At 41.7% G+C, this 17,908-nt stretch overlaps 1 protein-coding gene across 1 annotated transcript in view; it reads left to right on the forward strand.

Annotated features, from left to right (window-relative positions):
• The window catches only part of VEPH1 (ventricular zone expressed PH domain containing 1), a 261,990-nt gene that overhangs the window by 136,875 nt on the left and 107,207 nt on the right, over positions 1 to 17,908 (forward strand). Inside the window, exon 7 of the mRNA XM_052641472.1 lies at positions 17,398 to 17,607. Within this exon, the coding sequence (XP_052497432.1) occupies positions 17,398 to 17,607 (210 nt within the window). The remainder of the gene's footprint in view (positions 1 to 17,397; positions 17,608 to 17,908) is intronic.

Raw genomic sequence — 17,908 nt, forward strand, 5'->3', positions numbered from 1 at the left:
AGACATAAATTGAAGAAAGTAGGGAAAGCAACCAGACCATTCAAGTATGACCTAAATCAAAACCCTTGTGATTATACAGTGAATGTGATAAAGAGATTCAAGGGATTAGACCTGATAGACAACCAATACAGTATACTAACGCATATATATGGAATTTAGAACGACGGTAATGATAACCCTGTGTGCGAGACAGCAAAAAAGACACAGATGTATAAAACAGTCTTTTGGACTCTGCAGGAGAGGGCGAGGGTGGAATGATTTGGGAGAATGGCATTGAAACATGTAAATTATCATATGTGAAATGAATCACTAGTCCAGGTTCAATGCATGATACAGGGTGCTCGGGGCTGGTGCACTGGGATGACCCAGAGGGATGGGATGGGGAGGGAGATGGGAGGGGGGTTCAGGATGGGGAACACAGGTATACCCGTGGCAGATTCATGTCAGTGTATGGCAAAACCAATACAATATTGTAAAATGAAAGATAAATAAATAAATAAAATTTAAAAAAATAAAAATAAAAGACCTGATAGGCAGAGTGCCTGAAGAACTGTGGACAGAGGTTGGTGACATTGTACAGGAGGCGGTGATCAAAACTATCCCCAAGAAGAAGACATGCAGAAAAGGCAAAATGGTTGTCTGAGAAGGCCTTATAAATTGCTGAGAAAAGAAGAGAAGTGAAAGGTAAAAGAGAAAATAAAAGATATACCCATCTGAATGCAGAGTTCCAAAGAATAGCAAGGAGAGATAAGAAAACCTTTCTCAATGATCAATGCAAAGAAATAGAGGAAAACAACAGAATCGGAAAAACTAGAGATCTCTTCAAGAAAATTAGAGCTACCGAGGGAGTATTTTATGCAAAGATGGGCACAATAAGGACAGAAATGGTATGGACATAACAGAAGCAGAAGGTATTAAAAAGAGGGGGCAAGAATACACAGAAGAACTATACAAAAAACATATTAATGACCCAGACAACCACAATGGTGTGATCACTCACTTAGAGCCAGACATCCTGGAGTTCAAAGTCAAGTGGGCCTTAGAAAACATCACTACGAACAAAGCTAATAGAGTTGATGGAATTCCAGCTGAGCTATTTCAAGTCATAAAAGATGATGCTATGAAAGTGTTGCACTCAATATGCCCACAAATTTGGAAAAGAGCAGTGGCCACAGGACTGGAAAAGGTCAGTTTTCATTCCAATTCCAAAGAAAGGCAATGCCAAAGAATGTTCAAACTACCACAAAATTGCACTCATCTCACACCCAGCAGAGTGATGCTCAAAATTCTCCAAGCAAGGCTTCAACAGTACATGAACTGAGAATTTCCAGTTGTTCAAGCTCGATTTAGTAAAGACAGAGGAACCAGAGATCAAATTGCCAACATCTGTTGGATCATAGAAAAGGCAAGAGAATTCCAGAAAAACATCTACTTCTGTTTCATTGACTACACTAAAGACTTTGACCATGTGGATCACAACAAACTGTGGAAAATTCTTCAAGAGATGGGAATACCAGACCACCTGACCTGCCTCCTGAGAAACCTATATGCAGTTCAAGAAGCAACATTTAGAACCAGACATACAACAATGGACTGATTCCAAATTGGGAAAGGAGTACATTAAGGCTGTATATCATCACCCTGCTTATTTAACTTACATGCAGAGTACATCATGTGAAATGCAGGGCTGGATGAAGCACAAGCTGGAATCAAGATTGCTGGGAGAATTATCAATAACCTCGGATATGCAGATGACACCACCCTTATGGCAGAAAGCGAAGAAGAACTAAAGAACCTCCTGATGAAAGTGAAAAAGGAGGGTGACAAAGTTGGCTTAAAACTCAACATTCAAAAAACGAAGATCATTGCATCCAGTCCCATCACTTCACAGCAAATAGGAGAGAAAACAATGGAAACGGTGACAGACTTTATATTCTTGGGCTCCAAAATCACTGCAGATGGTGACTGCAGCCATGAAATTAAACACTTACTCCTTGGAAGAAAAACTATGACAAACCTAGACAGCATATTAAAAAGCAGAGACATAACCTTGCTGACAAAGATCTATATAGTCAAAGCTATAGTTTTTCCAGTAGTCATGTGCGAGTTGGACCATAAAGAAAGTTGAACACTGAAGAATTGATGCTTTTGAACTGTGGTGTTGGAGAAGATTCTTGAGAATCCCCTGGACAGCAAGGAAATCAAACCAGTCAATCCTAAAGGAAATCAATCCTGAATATTCTTTGGAAGGACAACCTAGACAGCATATTAAAAAGCAGAGACATTACTTTGCCAACAAAGGTCCATCTAGTCAAGGCTCTGATTTTTCCAGTGGTCATGTATGGATGTGAGAGTTGGACTATAAAGAAAGCTGAGCGACAAAGAATTGACGCTTTTGAACTGTGGTGTTGGAGAAGACTGTTGAGAGTCCTTGGACTGCAAGGAGATCCAACCAGTCCATCCTAAAGGAGATCAGTCCTGGGTGTTCATTGGAAGGACTGATGTTGAAGCTGAAACTCCAATACTTTGACCACCTGATGCAGAGAGCTGACTCATTTGAAAAGACCCTGATGCTGGGAAAGATTGAGGGTAGGAGGAGAAGGGGACGACAGAGGATGAGATGGTTGGATGGCATCACCGACTCAGTGGACCTGGGTTTGGGTGGACTCCGGGATTTGGTGATGGACAGGGAGGCCTGGCATGCTGTGGTTCATGGGGTTGCAAAGAGTCGAACACAACTGAGTGACTGAACTGAACTGAACTGATGCTGAAGCTCCAATATTTTGGCTCCCTGATGTGAAGAGCTAACTCATTAGAAAAGACCCTGATGCTGGGAAAGATTGCAGGCAGAAGGAGAAAGGGTGGCAGAGGATGAGATGATTGGATGGCATCACTGACTCAATGGACATGAGTGTGAGCAAAGTCCAGGAGTTGGTGATAAACGGGGAAGCCTGCTGTGCTTCAGTCCATGGGATTACAAAAATCAGACACGACTGAGCATCTGAACTGAACTGAAATTTTATTTCAGGATACAAGTATCCCTCACTTTTCAAACGTTGACTTTACACTTCTTTACTTTGAGGAAAGACCTACGTTATTACAGTCATCTTGATTCTAGGATCCAGGCTACCAAAAGCCCTCAAGTCCCTCTTATAAAATGGGGTAGTTCTGTTGGCCCCTTATAGACTAGTTGCATATTGTTAATTTCAGTTAATTGCAGATCAAAATTCAAACTTCATTCTATAGTTGGTTGAATCTGAGGATGTGGAAAGGGGGTTATGGAGCTCCAATTTGATTTGTTTTCAACAACAAAAAGAAGCCCAAAGAGAATTTTTGCTTTTATTTTTAAAAAGTAATTGTTTCTTTGCCCCATACCCATTTCAGTTTATACAGGTCTTCATAGGAACACTCTTCTTTCAGGTAGCAGGGGAAACCTGAAAATGGAAAGCAGTGACACAGTGGGGGGAAGGACATGAAGCAGCAGTGTGTGGGGGAGGATGGAGGGAAGAGAGATTAGGAGATTATGTTCACAAGAGAATGACTCCAGGATATCTGCCCTCCTTGGAGTCACCCCAGAGTTTTGGTTTATCCTAAATTTCATGCACGGAACATCAAAGAAATGGATGACAGAGGAGAAGAGGGAATTTGAGTCAATGTGTGTCTGGAATGTATAGCAAAGCAATATGGCCTGCAGAGACACTTTTCCAACTGTGAGACCCTTTGCAACCTGTTATTCCAGAGTTTCCATCTTGACATCTGTGAGTCTCATCAGAACCCAACTCTAGTGTAATTCACGATCCCTGAAAGCCCAGCCTGACAGTTCAAGAGTAGTGGCTCTTTACCAAGTCCACAGCCGAAACTGCAGAGAGCAGGATGCCAGGTTCTTCTCTCCAACTTTGCAGCGAAGCCTGCATTTCCAAGTCTGATCAAGCTTTTACCAGCTCCTCCCATGTGATAGGTTCAGTGCTGGGAGCTTTCACTGTTATATTGTTATATCCTCACAACAACAAAGTCTTTAAATATATATTAGGATTACAAATGCTTCATACTAAAGGGTATTGGAGGAAACCTTGTGGATGGGCAACAAAGAAAAATTCTCTACACAATCCCTACCCATCTCTAGATTCGTGGTAGTTCTTGGAGGGGCAGTTGTATAAACACCCAGCTATTAGCTCATAGAGTTTTCTTTCATTTCTTCCTTTGTCTAACTCACTGTATGTCAAATTTTAGTGTGGACAAGGTTTACAGTGTTCATAGTACTTCATTACTAAAGGAATTGTAAAGGAATATCAATAATGACCTGCCTGTTCCTCTCCAAAATGATACCCTACTAACCAACTAGAATGCCTTCTTTGTGCCTCTCTTCCACCAAAGGCTGTTTTTCTCCAGGACTCCAGTTTAATACCCATTACCCAGAAAGTCTTCCCTGCCTACCCATGCCCACAGTTACCTTCTCTCTTTTGACCTACGACAACTCACGTTGCCTCTCAATTCCTTCACACGTGCAGTCCTGCCCTGAAGTGCTTGGTGTCTTTCCGTGTGCACTTCCAGTCTCCCTCAAACTTGAGAAAGCTAATAATCAGAGCCTATGCCCTATGTAAGGAGAACAGAGTCTTTTTTTAAAAAATAATTCTTCTTCACAAGCATTAGTTTAATGATTTCATAGTGTCCCATTGTATAAATGTATAGTAATTTACAGAACTAGTCACGTTTTGTCGTAAACTTAACCAATGTCTTTTTTTTCTTTTTTAAATTATCAAAGTATGATGGCATATTTACAGTAGACTTGGAAAATATAGAACAAAGTTACATATAGTTCCCTTATATATTACAATTATGTTTTCAAATAGGTACATTAAGATTTTTGGAAAATAGAGTCTTAAAAGTGCTTATAAAAACTCCCACTTTTTTAGGCAAGCCATGTTTATACAAAGAAAAATTGATTTTTTTCAGAGTGACTGTTGGCTTGAAAAATGTACGTAAGGAGGTTCAGGACCATAATTAAAAACATGTGATGTTCTGGTCAGTGTTGCCCCCTGCTTAGGAAAAGCTGAATGCAATTTCACCCCACCAAGGGGACTAGAGTTTTCATAAAAAACATGTAGATGTTTTCAATCTCAGGAGGTCTATGGTGGTCACTTGTACAAAAAGAAAATTGGAACAACAATTTGTGGCAGTAGCTGTGGTTCTTGTTATTCCTCCATGCATAGGGAAGGAAGGACCTTGGTTTTTTGCCTCTCTTCTTACTGAAGAAGTTAAATTTGACATGTGGGACCATTTATGTTCCATCTGCTGTTCATTTACTTCCACCATTTGTCCTTCCTTAAAGCCGCATTTATGATGATGTGAAGGTCTGTAAAGGTATTTCAGGAATTCGTTTATCAGCAAGAGTGGTAGGTGGGAGACAGCATTATCAGTTCTGGAGCCAATGAAGCAGGCCCAGGGAGCATGAGGCCCCAGGGGGCTGGCTCTGCCAGTATGGAGAAAGATGGAGGTGGGGGTGGGGTGGGGAGAGGGGAGAGACCCAGGTGGAGACACTGCCAGGAGTGTGAGCAATGCAATTACACTTTCACCAGGGGGGCCAGGCCCCTTTCCTGTAACACAGAAGTGTTCAAAACACAAAACACACAGAAGAGAAGATTGCTTTTCATCAAGTTCCTTCAGCTTGGCTTCCTCTTTCAAACAAGACAGGGAATAGCAAAGATTTAGCCTGTATTGTGGAAGGAGTGGTAAGAGGGGCTGTACCCTGCACAGCCCTTGTGGGAAGGGTGACAGCTGAGAATAAAAGTTCTACTTGACCCTGATGACCCAACTATTTGCTGTTTTTGTTCCCCGCAAACTCCCCATTCCTTTGTTCCTTTTTGGTATCTATCATGATTGAACTCTGCAGTCACTACCATGCGTGCGTGCTAAGCCTCTTTGGTCGTGTCCAACTCTTTGTGACCCTATGGACAACAGCCCACCAGGCTCCTCTGTGCATGCGATTCTCCAGGCAGGAATTCTGGAGTGGGTAGACAGCAAATATATCCATTTTTTCTTAAAGTTGCTCAGTCATGTCCGACTCTTTGCAACCCCATGGACTATACAGTCCATGGAATTCTCCTGGCCAGAATACTGGAATGGGTAGCCTTTGCCTTCTCCAGGGGATCTTCCCAACCCAGGGATCAAACCCAGGTCTCCCGCATTACAGGCAGATTCTTTACCAGCTGAGCCACAGGGAAGCCCAAAAATACTGGAGTAGATAGCCTATCCCTTCTCCAGCGGATCTTCCCAACCGAGGAATTGAACCAGTGTCTCCTGCACAGCAAGTGGATTCTTTGGCAACCCACTCCAGTTTTCTTACCTGGAGAATCCCATGGACAGAAGAGCCTGGTAGGCTATAGTATTTGGAGTTGAGTCGGACATGACTGAGCGACTAACACTTTCTTTACCAACTGAGCTATCAGGGAAGCCCATTTTGTTAAAGGGAACACCAACATTTACTTTTTAGTTACCTGTAAAGGGTTGCTCAGCAATTATATGTTAGCTCTGTCTGGTGTGTTCCCACAGGATGTTACTCAGAGATATTAGCATACAATAATTCTTATTGATTACAATGTTATCACCAGTCCCCAAACGTGTGTTACTTCTTCCTGGGGTAGAGTCAGAGGCAACCTGTAGGAAACATCTACTGAGAGGCAGTGAGAGGGTGTGAAGTGGGTGAGCTCTGGAGGCAGATACTTGTGTTTAATGCTGGGCTTACTAGTTGATCTTCAGTAAACTACTCGACATCTTTGTTCCTGAGCTCCTCCATCTGTGAAATGGAGATGGCAGAGGGTCTGCTTAATAGTAGAATGGGCAGACAGGACAAGGGGATGTATCAAAAGGATGATTAACCATGGCCCTGCTCTTCCAGTATCAAATGATGGTGAATGGCAATGTCTTGCCTTTCCCCTCTGCAGCCCCAGTGGTTGCAGACACGCTCTCCTTAATCCTCACCACCAGCCCCCATTACCTGCTCATGTTCCCAGAAAATCGAGCTGGCCTAGAAGAGGAGGAGTGTGTTATCTCTACAGTTCTCACACTTGATTCAGAGAGTTCTGATGACATTACTATTTTATATTTTTGGACTCTTTTATAATTTACTGAGTGCTTTCGTAACTTGTGCCACATTCAGCTGACAATTTGTTAGGATCTGGTAGCCTTCTACTAAGACTGCTGCTTTCCTGATCTGCCCATTCTAGGCTTGGGAGTCTTGACTACAGATTTGGGGTCCATCTGAAGCAGTATCTATCAGGGGCAAAAAGTGAAAAAGTACATTTACCTTGGAATCAATAAAGACCCGGAAATCTTGAGGGGGATAAAGCTATGGAATGTGAGGGAGCTGCATACAGCTTACCACACTCCAACTCCAAATAATACACAGCTTATTGTTTTAAGTTTCATATCACTGCAGACATGGTGAAACCCTCAGCAGCTTTGCTTAATAGAAAGTGCCTCTGCCCTGGTCTAATTCAGATTCTGTTCTTCCAGTGCCTGGGCCAGTGCTTCTCAACTTTGAATGTGCACTGAAACACCTGGGGATTGGGTTAAGGGCACTCTGATTCAGCAGGTCTGGGATGGAGCCTGAGGTGCTGCCTCTCCAGCAGCCTCTAAGGAGATGCTGATTCTGCTGATCCAGCAACATCGCTCTGAGCAGCAAAGGCAGGGGTCTGCACTTTTTGCTGATCTTTTTCTGTGTCCCATTCCTTCTCGTGTTGGTTACATGAAAAGTGACCAAATGACCGAGCATCTGTATGAGTGGTCACTTCCTCGTATCAGGACTTTTAAACTTTTGTTCTTTTAGCAGAATATTCTTTCTCTATGTCTGCAATTGCTCAGAATTCATACTTGAAGTTCAGGGAATTTTTAAAATCAACCATTTCGATATTCCAGCCCTTGTATGCTCACACAGTAGGGAGCGTTGCTCTCCTGTAGTCCACAGGCTTTAGGATGCTGCAGGGGTAGGAGAGAACTGTATGGTCCTTCCTGGCTTAGAAAAGGAGAAGTTCATCTTCCAGGCTTGGCATTACCTATACAAGCTGCCTTCTTGCTTTACATATTCATGCCCATTCTATATGGGCTACACTGTCAAACTCATCTCCTATAATGCTTTCAGCAATCTAGTGGTGCAGTAACATTGATCCCATTTTTAGATGACAGAAAAGACATAAAGAGATTTGCCTGTCACTAATAAACAGGAGATTGGAATCATAAAACTCAGTCTTTTTCCTGGAAGGCCATATTCAGTCTATTTCCCCACCATCCCTTCTGTTGAAGTCCCTAAAGAACCTTGTTGTGAATGAAATAAAGCATGGAGTCATTTTGTTTCAGCAAAGTTCTTCATTCTGGTGCCCATATAACTGGGCACCTTCTAATCTCTGCTCTTGCCCACCAAGGCAGTCCGAGGCAGAAGAGAGTACCAAGAATTTAGATTCAGCATTGTCCTTTCCCTTAGTATTCAAGTATAGCTTTTCCAGAGGCTTTACTCATTTCAGTCCCCAAACAGATGACAGTGCTGTGGAGCTGCGAGATCATCTCTGTCATTCTTATGATGATTGATGACCCAAGAAATTGCTGAAGAGTAGGAAACATAACATCCTAAGAATTTAGGACTCCTATGTGGATTTGATTCATTATGTTCTCCTACTTCTCTAACAAGCTCAACTCTGCAAAATACATATCCTGGATATGGAATCATAAGCCAAGCTCATCAAACATTAACTAATATATTTTTCTTTGATTTAAGACACCAGGAAAAGAGGCTGCCAATTTCTCCATCACTGCCAGCTTTATAGTCTCGTCTCCTAGCTGAGTGAGCGCAGTGAGCTACCCATGGACCAGTTCATTCCTAAGGGGGAGTCTTGTTCACATAAGAGGGAGATAATTAGGCTTTCCCTGCCTCTCCTGCGTATCCCTAGAGCTGCTTTTAAAAACTGTAACTTGGCAACAGACACCAAAAACTGCTCAGACTGGAAATCATCTGAGCCTCTTGTAATGTGGCGTGTTGAGTTAAAGCCAAGTTAATATTTAAGGGATTATAGAACTCTGACAAAGATTTCTGTAAAATTACCTCTGGAGTTAAAAGTGACAAATGGAAAAGAAATAACAATCCCCCTCCACGAGCCCAACTCCTTGCCCCCACCTCCAGCCCCAACAAATAAATGCACACAGAACCAGTGGCTCTGTTCTCCACCCATTCTCTCACATTCGTAATGCATTTCTTTGCTCTAAGAGGAATGCAGAGTTTCTGTTTCTAAAAGATCTCTGTTTTTGAACAATTCTCTCCTATTTATAATAAATATAAAAACCAAGAGGGAAAGTAAAGGACAGTGAATGTTTATCATAAACTCAAACTTCTGTCTACCATTTTCCAAACTGTTGGAACCAAACCTTGTCCTAATTCCCTGTTGGCAAAACTCTGTGACAAACCCAGGTGGATTGATGGCTAGAAATGGACTGTCCTCTCTTGTCCATCTTATGGCTTTGGCTACCTTGGAGACTCTTCATTACCACCCCATCTCATGACTCCTGTGTTATGTTGTTGTTGTTCAGTCGCTCAGTCATGTTGGCCTCTTTGTGACCCCATGGACTGCAGCATGTCAGGCTTCCCTGTCCTTCACCATCTCCCGGAGCTTGCTCAAACTCATGTCCATTGAGTCAGTGGTGCCATCCAACCACCTCATCCTCTGTTGCCCCCTCCTCCTCCTGCCTTCAATCTTTCCTACCATCAGGGGCTTTTGTAATGAGTCCACTCTTTGTATCAGGTGGCCCAAGTATTGGGGCTTCAGCTTTAACATCAGTTCTTTCAATGAATATTCAGGGTTGATTTCCTTTAGATTGCCTGGTTTGATATCCTTGCTGGCCAAAGAATTCTCAAGTCTTCTCCAATACCACAGTTCAAAAGTATCAATTCTTCAGCACTCAGCTCTCTTTATGGTCCAACTTTCACATCCATACATGACCACTGGAAAAACCATAGCTTTGACTAGGTGAACCTTTGTCGGCAAAGTAATGTCTTTGCTTTTTAATATGCTGTCTAATTTTGTCATAGTTTTGTTTCCAAACAGCAAGTGTCTTTTAATTTCGTGGCTGCAGTGACCATCTTCAGTGATTTTGGAGCCCCAAAAAATAAAATCTGCCACTGTTCCCATTTTCCCCCCATCTATTTGCCTTAAAGGTATGGGATAGAATGCCATGATCTTAGTTTTTTTAATGCTGAGTTTTAGGCCAGTTTTTCCACTCTCCTCTTTTACTTTCATCAAGAGCCTCTTTAGTTCCTCTTTGCCCTCTGCCATAAGGGTGGTATCATCTGTACATCTGAGGTTATTGATATTTCTCCCAGCAATCATGATTCCAGCTTGTGATTCATCCAGCCCAGAATTTTGCATGATGTACTCTGCATAGAAGTTAAATAAGCAGGGTGACAATATACAGCCTTGACGTACTCCTTTCCCAATTTTGAACCAGTCCATTGTTCCATGTCTGGTTCTAACTGTTGCTTCTTGACCTGCATATAGGTTTCTCAGGAGGCAGGTAAGGTAGTCTGGTATTCCCATCTCTTTAATCTCCAAATCTTAAAAACAAGGAAGATTGTGTATAAGAGAGAGTCCTTGTGGTAAGAAGCCTACTCATCAGCAACATTCATCAGCCTCATATCTAGAGAAAACTTTTCTGGCCCAAATATTTTATTGTTGCTTCTTTACTTATTTGGCCCTTGCGAATCCCTTTTTTTTCACTCCTACTCTTGCTCCTGGCTTCTCTCCATATCTGATATTTACCAAATGACATTGCCCCATCCCCTACTCCTCATGGACCAGAGTCATAGGGAGAAGCAGCCAGGGCTTCATAGACATCTGGTAGACCTCCAGAGGGTTCTTTGTGGCTGCAAGGAGCAGGCTGGCTGCAGAGATGTAGGTGGTTTCAGTTCATCTATTCTGCAAACACTTTAGGTACCTGTGAGTAAGTGTCCCAGCCATAGGGGAACAAGGATGAGCATTATAATTCCCAGCCCACAGGGCAGCAGAGATTTACCCAGGAATGGGGTCACCAGATGAAACAGAAATACAGGATATCTAGTTAAATTTCAGGTAAAGAACAAATGATTTTTTAGTGTAAGTATAATCATTTTAATATTGGACAATATATTTTTTACTATGTCCCATAGGTTCATGTGGGTTGAACCTATAGGTTTTTTCCTATATGTTCAGAGTGAGGCTACTTTTAGCAAGAAGAGATAAGAAAGCCTTCTTCAGCAATCAATGCAAAGAAATAGAGGAAAACAACAGAATGGGAAAGACTAGAGATCTCGTCAAGAAAATTAGAGATACCAAGGGGACATTTCATGCAAAGATGGGCTCGATAAAGGACAGAAATGGTATGGACCTAACAGAAGCAGAAGATATTAAGAAGAGGTGGCAAGAATACACGGAAGAACTGTACAAAAAAGATCTTCATGACCCAGATAATCATGATGATGTCATCACTCATCTAGAGCCAGACATCTTGGAATGTGAAGTCAAGTGGGCCTTAGAAAGCATCACGCCAAACAAAACTAGTGGAGGTGATGGAATTCTAGTTGAGCTGTTTCAAATCCTGCAAGATGATGCTGTGAAAGTTCTGCACTCAATATGCCAACAAATTTGGAAAACTCAGCAGTGGCCACAGGACTGGAAAAGGTCAGTTTTCATTCCAATTCCAAAGAAAGGCAATGCCAAAGAATGCTCAAACTACCGCACAATTGCACTCATCTCACACGCTAGTAAAGTAATGCTCAAAATTCTCCAAGCCAGGCTTCAGCAATACATGAACCATGAACTCCCTGATGTTCAAGCTGGTTTTAGAAAAGGCAGAGGAACCAGAGATCAAATTGCCAACATCTGCTGGATCATGGAAAAAGCAAGAGAGTTCCAGAAAAACATCTATTTCTGCTTTATTGACTATGCCAAAGCCTTTGACTGTGTGGATCACAATAAACTGTGGAAAATTCTGAGAGAGATGGGAATACCAGACCACCTAACCTGCCTCTTGAGAAATCTGCGTGCAGGTCAGGAAGCAACAGTTAGAACTGGCTATGGAACAACAGACTGGTTTCAAATAGGAAAAGGAGTACGTCAAGGGTGTATATTGTCACCTTGCTTATTTAACTTATATGCAGAGTACATCATGAGAAACACTGGACTGGAAGAAACACAAGCTGGAATCAAGATTGCCGGGAGAAATATTAATAACCACAGATATGCAGATGACACCACCCTTATGGCAGAAAGTGAAGAGAAGCTAAAAAGCCTCCTGATGAAAGTGAAAGAGGAGAGTGAAAAAGTTGGCTTAAAGCTCAACATTCAGAAAACGAAGATCATGGCATCTGGTCCCATCACTTCATGGGAAATAGATGGGGAAACAGTGGAAACAGTGTCAGACTTTATTTTTGGGGGCTCCAAAATCACTGCAGATGGTGACTGCAGCCATGAAATTAAAAGACGCTTACTCCTTGGAAGGAAAGTTATGACCAACCTAGATAGTATATTCAAAAGCAGAGACATTACTTTGCCGACTAAGGTCCGTCTAGTCAAGGCTATGGTTTTTCCAGTGGCCATGTATGGATGTGAGAGTTGGACTGTGAAGAAGGCTGAGTGCTGAAGAATTGATGGTTTTGAAGTGTACTGTTGGAGAAGACTCTTGAGAGTCCCTTGGACTGCAAGGAGATCCAACCAGTCCATTCTGAAGGAGATCAACCCTGGGATTTCTTTGGAAGGAATGATGCTAAAGCTGAAGTTCCAGTACTTTGGCCACCTCATGCAAAGGGTTGACTCATTGGAAAAGACTTTGATGCTGGGAGGGATTGGGGGCAGGAGGAGAAGGGGACGACCTAGGATGAGATGGCTGGATGGCATCACGGACTCGATGGATGTGACTCTGAGTGAACTCCGGGAGAGGGTGATGGACAGGGAGGCCTGGCGTGCTGCGATTCATGGGGTCGCAAAGAGTCGGACACAACTGAGCAACTGAACTGAACTGAGGCTACTTTATTCTCTATCTTTGCAGTTAGTTGAGGTCATGTGAATGTGTTCTTACCAACTGAATATGATTGAATATGAGACACATAACTTTTGAACATGGATGATAAAAGTTTCCATGCAGCCCTCCACTTTCTCCTGCCTGTAGGCTAGTTGCCAAGAACGGCAATGTCTAGAGGTCAATAGAACTTCCCTGGTGGCTCAGATGGTAAAGCATCTGTCTACAATGCGGGAGACCTGGGTTCAATCCCTGAGTTAGGAAGATTCCCTGGAGAAGGAAATGGCAATCCACTCCAGTACTATTGCCTGGAAAATCCCATGGACAGAGGAGCCTGGTGGGCTACAGTCCATGTGGTTGCAAAGAGTCAGACACAACTGAGAGACTTCACTCACTCACTCACTCACATACTAAGAAAAGTTGTTGTTTATTTGAAATTCAAGTTTGGCTGAATGTTCTATATTTTACCTGGCAACCCTGAAACCAGAGGCACTTGACCTAACCTTGAGTCAGTGGATGTCTGAGGATAGCCCATAACTTCTTTCATGTCTGGAGGCCCCTCAGGCAGATGCTGTAATGCCGTCTGAAGGTGCAAGAAAACATGCTGTCAGATACAAGAGCTCTGACTCACACAATCCATGGTGCTTAACAGCCAACACTTGGTGACTGGAGACAGGGGCTGGGAAGGGGGCTGAGTGACTGTCCGCTCCTAAAATCTGATGCCATAGCACTCTCCAGAGGACATCAATGCCTCCCATGATATGGGACATTGATCTATTTGTGTCTAGGTCACTGGTGTTTTCTTACTATATTAACACAATGCCTAGACAAGGAAAGATAAAACTACCATAATAATAATAACAATAACAGCAATTGATGGTAATAATAAAATGTAACATCTCCTGACTTCCTCTTTTGTACTAGGAGCAGTGATTCATACTGGTTCCATCATTTCAGCTTCCCAACAACCCTATGAGTTAAGTATAGTTATTACCTCCATTTTATAGATGAGGAACTTGATATGAAGAGGACAGGAAATAAAAGATCTCCATAAGTAAGAAAATTTTATTTAAAAAAAATCAGAAACTGATCCTATAATCATGAAATTTGAAAAAATTTTGGATGAAAATACTAGTAACTACTGTTGTAACCCAGAGCTTTATGTAGAAAGAAAAAACTAGTAAATCCCTGAGAAACTATACCTCTAACAACTCATATGTTTTGAGATTTAAAAATTTGTTTAATGCTCAATATCTGATATTTGTATATTGGGGTATACTTTGTGCCTTAAAATGTTTTAAGTTTTAATAATCTCAGCTATATAAAGTTGTAAAAGAAAGTGCAAAAATAAAAGTGTCTTTCACTTTTTAACTGTGATTATGAACCAAGAACCAGAGAAATACTTTAGTTTGATGACTATTCAGGGACTAACACAGAAAATAAATACTGCCCCCAAATTTCTAATCTTGAGAGGGTTCATTGGACCTTTTAAAATTAACCTTCATAGTCATCACAGTTTTAAAAATACCATCCAATAATAGCACCTTCTTGGTTTTATTCATAATAGGAGTAAAAATTCAGCTTTGAGAACTTTCTGGCTGGAAGATGTCAGTATCTCCCATCTACTTGTGGGCAGGCAGTATCTTGTATATGTCAGAAAGAGAAACATGGTCACGGTGAGCATTTATTCCCATGAACTGGTTCTTAAAATCAATTTATGTATATTTCAGTCAAGCATGGGATTGAAAGTAAGTTTTTTATTATACATGCAAAACCATAAGAAGCCTATAAAAGTTATATTAAAAATGATTTAATTTTCTGAGCAGTAGCTTATTACATAATAAGTGAAGTGAAGTGAAAGTTGCTCAGTCATGTCGACTCTTTGTGACCCTGGCTAGAATACTGGAGTGGGTAGCCTTTCCCTTCTCCAGGGTATCTTCCCAACCCAGGGATCGAACCCAGCCCTCCCACATTGTGGGAGGATTCTTTACCAGCTGAGCCACAAGGGAAGCCCAAGAATCCTGGAATGGGTAGCCAATCCCTTCTCTAGCAGATCTTCCCAACCTAAGAATCAAACCAGGCTTTCCTGCGTTGCAGGAAGATTCTTTACCAATTGGCTATCAGGGAAGCCCTACTACACAAAAAACAGTGTCTTGTTAATGGATGACCTACTCTCCTTCCCAGTTCTCACCATCAGCATCTCTCACTAGGCTGGACTAACAGGGGGATTCCAACCTCTGAGGACCCAAAACTATGAACCCTCCCTCGAGGCCAAGCCCCTTCTCTGGGCCAACAAGAAAAGCTGCTGGGTCGAACCCTTTGCCCACTGCAGACATGGCTCTAGAATGGGTGGAATGAAACTGGGGAAAAAAAAAAATCACCAGCCCCTCTGTGTTGGTTTTCCCTAGAAAAGCAGAGCCTTAAGAAAACCAAACCTATATTTTCTCACCCTAACTTAAGAAATAATGCCAGGTTTACTTTGGAAAAATAGCCATACGTTTGAAAAAGTCAGGATTTTTCTGTAAATTTGAGGCCCCTTTCTCAACCTCTAGAAAAAATACTTATGAAAACCAAGTAAATACACACAGATAACCAACAGAATTATTAAGCCACCTTGGCGAATAGATCTCTAGAGTTTATTAACCCTTGTGTTTAAAAGGAAAGAATTAATCCTAACCCCATATTGTATGGTTGATAGTCCTTGTTAAATTTAAATTAAATTAGCTCTAGACTGGCTCAATATTAGAAAGCAGGTAAGGGAAGATAGGGCTTCCCTGGCAGCTCAGTCAGTAAAGAGTCTGCTGTAATGCAGGAGACCTGAGTTCGATCCCTGGGTTGGGAAGATCCCCTGGAGAAGGAAATGGCAACCCATTCAAGTATTCTTGCCTGAAAAATCCCATGGACAAGAGTAGCCTGGCAGGCTACAGTCCATGGGGTCGCAAGAGTTGGAAACCACTTAGTGGCTAAACCTAGCTACCTAAGGGGAGACAAATGCATACTACTTTAATCATTCAGCACCTCAGCGAGCATCAGTGAGCTATTTCTGTAGCTTGTTTGTGGGATCTTACTCTATCTAAGGCACTGTGTTAACCCTTAGAGGGATAACAAAGATAGCCTATTCCTTAAAGGAGGTAATTTTAATGACCTACAGAGTGTTTTATAAATTTACTGAAAAAGATATTTGGGACTATTAATGTCATTTGTAGAAAAACCTCTTTCCTCCAACATAAATTCAGATAGATTCTTCTTGCTTCATAGAATGGAAGAGTCCCAGTGATTTCCATAAAATTAACAAAACCATGAGTTTATACAGTCCATCTGAAATGTTCTTATTCTAATAATTTCGATACAAACAGACCAGCATATATAAGTTTTCTAGAAAATTCCTGGCATGAATTTCATAGGAAAGGTATGCTTTGGAGAGCTAGATAAGAATATGGTCAGTTCAGTTCAGTTCAGTCGCTCAGTCTTGTCCGACTCTTTGCGACCCCATGAATTGCAGCACGCCAGGCCTCCCTGTCCATCACCAACTCCCGGAGTTCACTCAGACTCGCGTCCATTGAGTCCGTGATGCCATCCAGCCATCTCATCCTCAGTCGTCCCCTTCTCCTCCTGCCCCCAATCCCTCCCAGCATCAGAATCTTTTCCAGTGAGTCAACTCTTCGCATGAGGTGGCCAAAGTACTGGAGCTTCAGCTTCAGCATCATTCCCTCCAAAGAAATCCCAGGGTTGATCTCCTTCAGAATGGACTGGTTGGATCTCCTTGCAGTCCAAGGGACTCTCAAGAGTCTTCTCCAACACCATAGTTCAAAAGCATCAATTCTTCAGCGTTCAGCCTTCTTCACAGTCCAACTTTCACATCCATACGTAACTATTGGAAAAACCATGGCCTTGACTAGACGGACCTTAGTCGGCAAAGTAATGTCTCTGCTTTTGAATAGATGACCATAAAAGCTGCTTTTGGGGACTTCCTTGGTGGTTCAGTGGTTAAGGTTCCTTGCCTCCACAGCAGGGGGCATGGGTTTGATCCCTGGTGGAGGAACTTATGTCCCACATGCTGCATGGTGCAACCAAAAATGTTTTTTAAAAACCCTGCTTCTCATCCTCTGAATCCTTCAAAAACTATTTCTAACATAAAGATGCCAGAAACACCAGTGTTTCTAAACTTCTGGTAGAATATGCTGTGGAAGCAAATTCAAAGACCTATGTCCATAATAGTTACTCAATTCATATCTATTAAGTGACAAATTAAAAAATGGAGCAGGTAGAGTTTTCAATTTTGAATAAGAAGCAGTTAAATAGAGGGAAACACTGTTCCAAAGTATATTTGACAAACATCTAATGCAATGGTTTTCATTCTTTTAGGAGAAAACCCAGCACTGAAATTGAATTTCTTGAGAAGCTGGAAGAAACCAAGCTCACTGTAGATGAAAATGAAGACCATGAAGAGCTCCAAGTTAAAATACAAGCTTTTGAAGACAAAATAAATTCTGAGGGCAACACTCCTGGCTCTATCAGAAGATATAGTTTGGATCAAGTTTCTAAGGAAGAAAGAAAAGGCATTAGATTTAATAGGTATAAATTTTGTTGGCTGATTTTTAGGATATGTACTTCATGTTTGCTATTAGTTTGCTGTCACACTTTTATGAAGTAGTTTTTAAATATCTTTTACCTACAGCAAAATTCATCCACAGTGCTTTCATTATCCAAAGTAGTTTTCTATATTAAACGGAGAATGCAAATAAAAATCACAAGTCGGTGGCTTATTTAAAAGAAAAAACACTTCTTACATATAAATATGCTAACATCAAGAATGACTGGTAAAAGCTTTTCTTGATTTCTGATGAAAAAGCATAAGCATAAGTAGAAAAAATAA

The sequence above is a fragment of the Budorcas taxicolor genome, chromosome 1, assembly GCF_023091745.1.
Source record: "Budorcas taxicolor isolate Tak-1 chromosome 1, Takin1.1, whole genome shotgun sequence".
NCBI lineage: Eukaryota > Metazoa > Chordata > Mammalia > Artiodactyla > Bovidae > Budorcas > Budorcas taxicolor.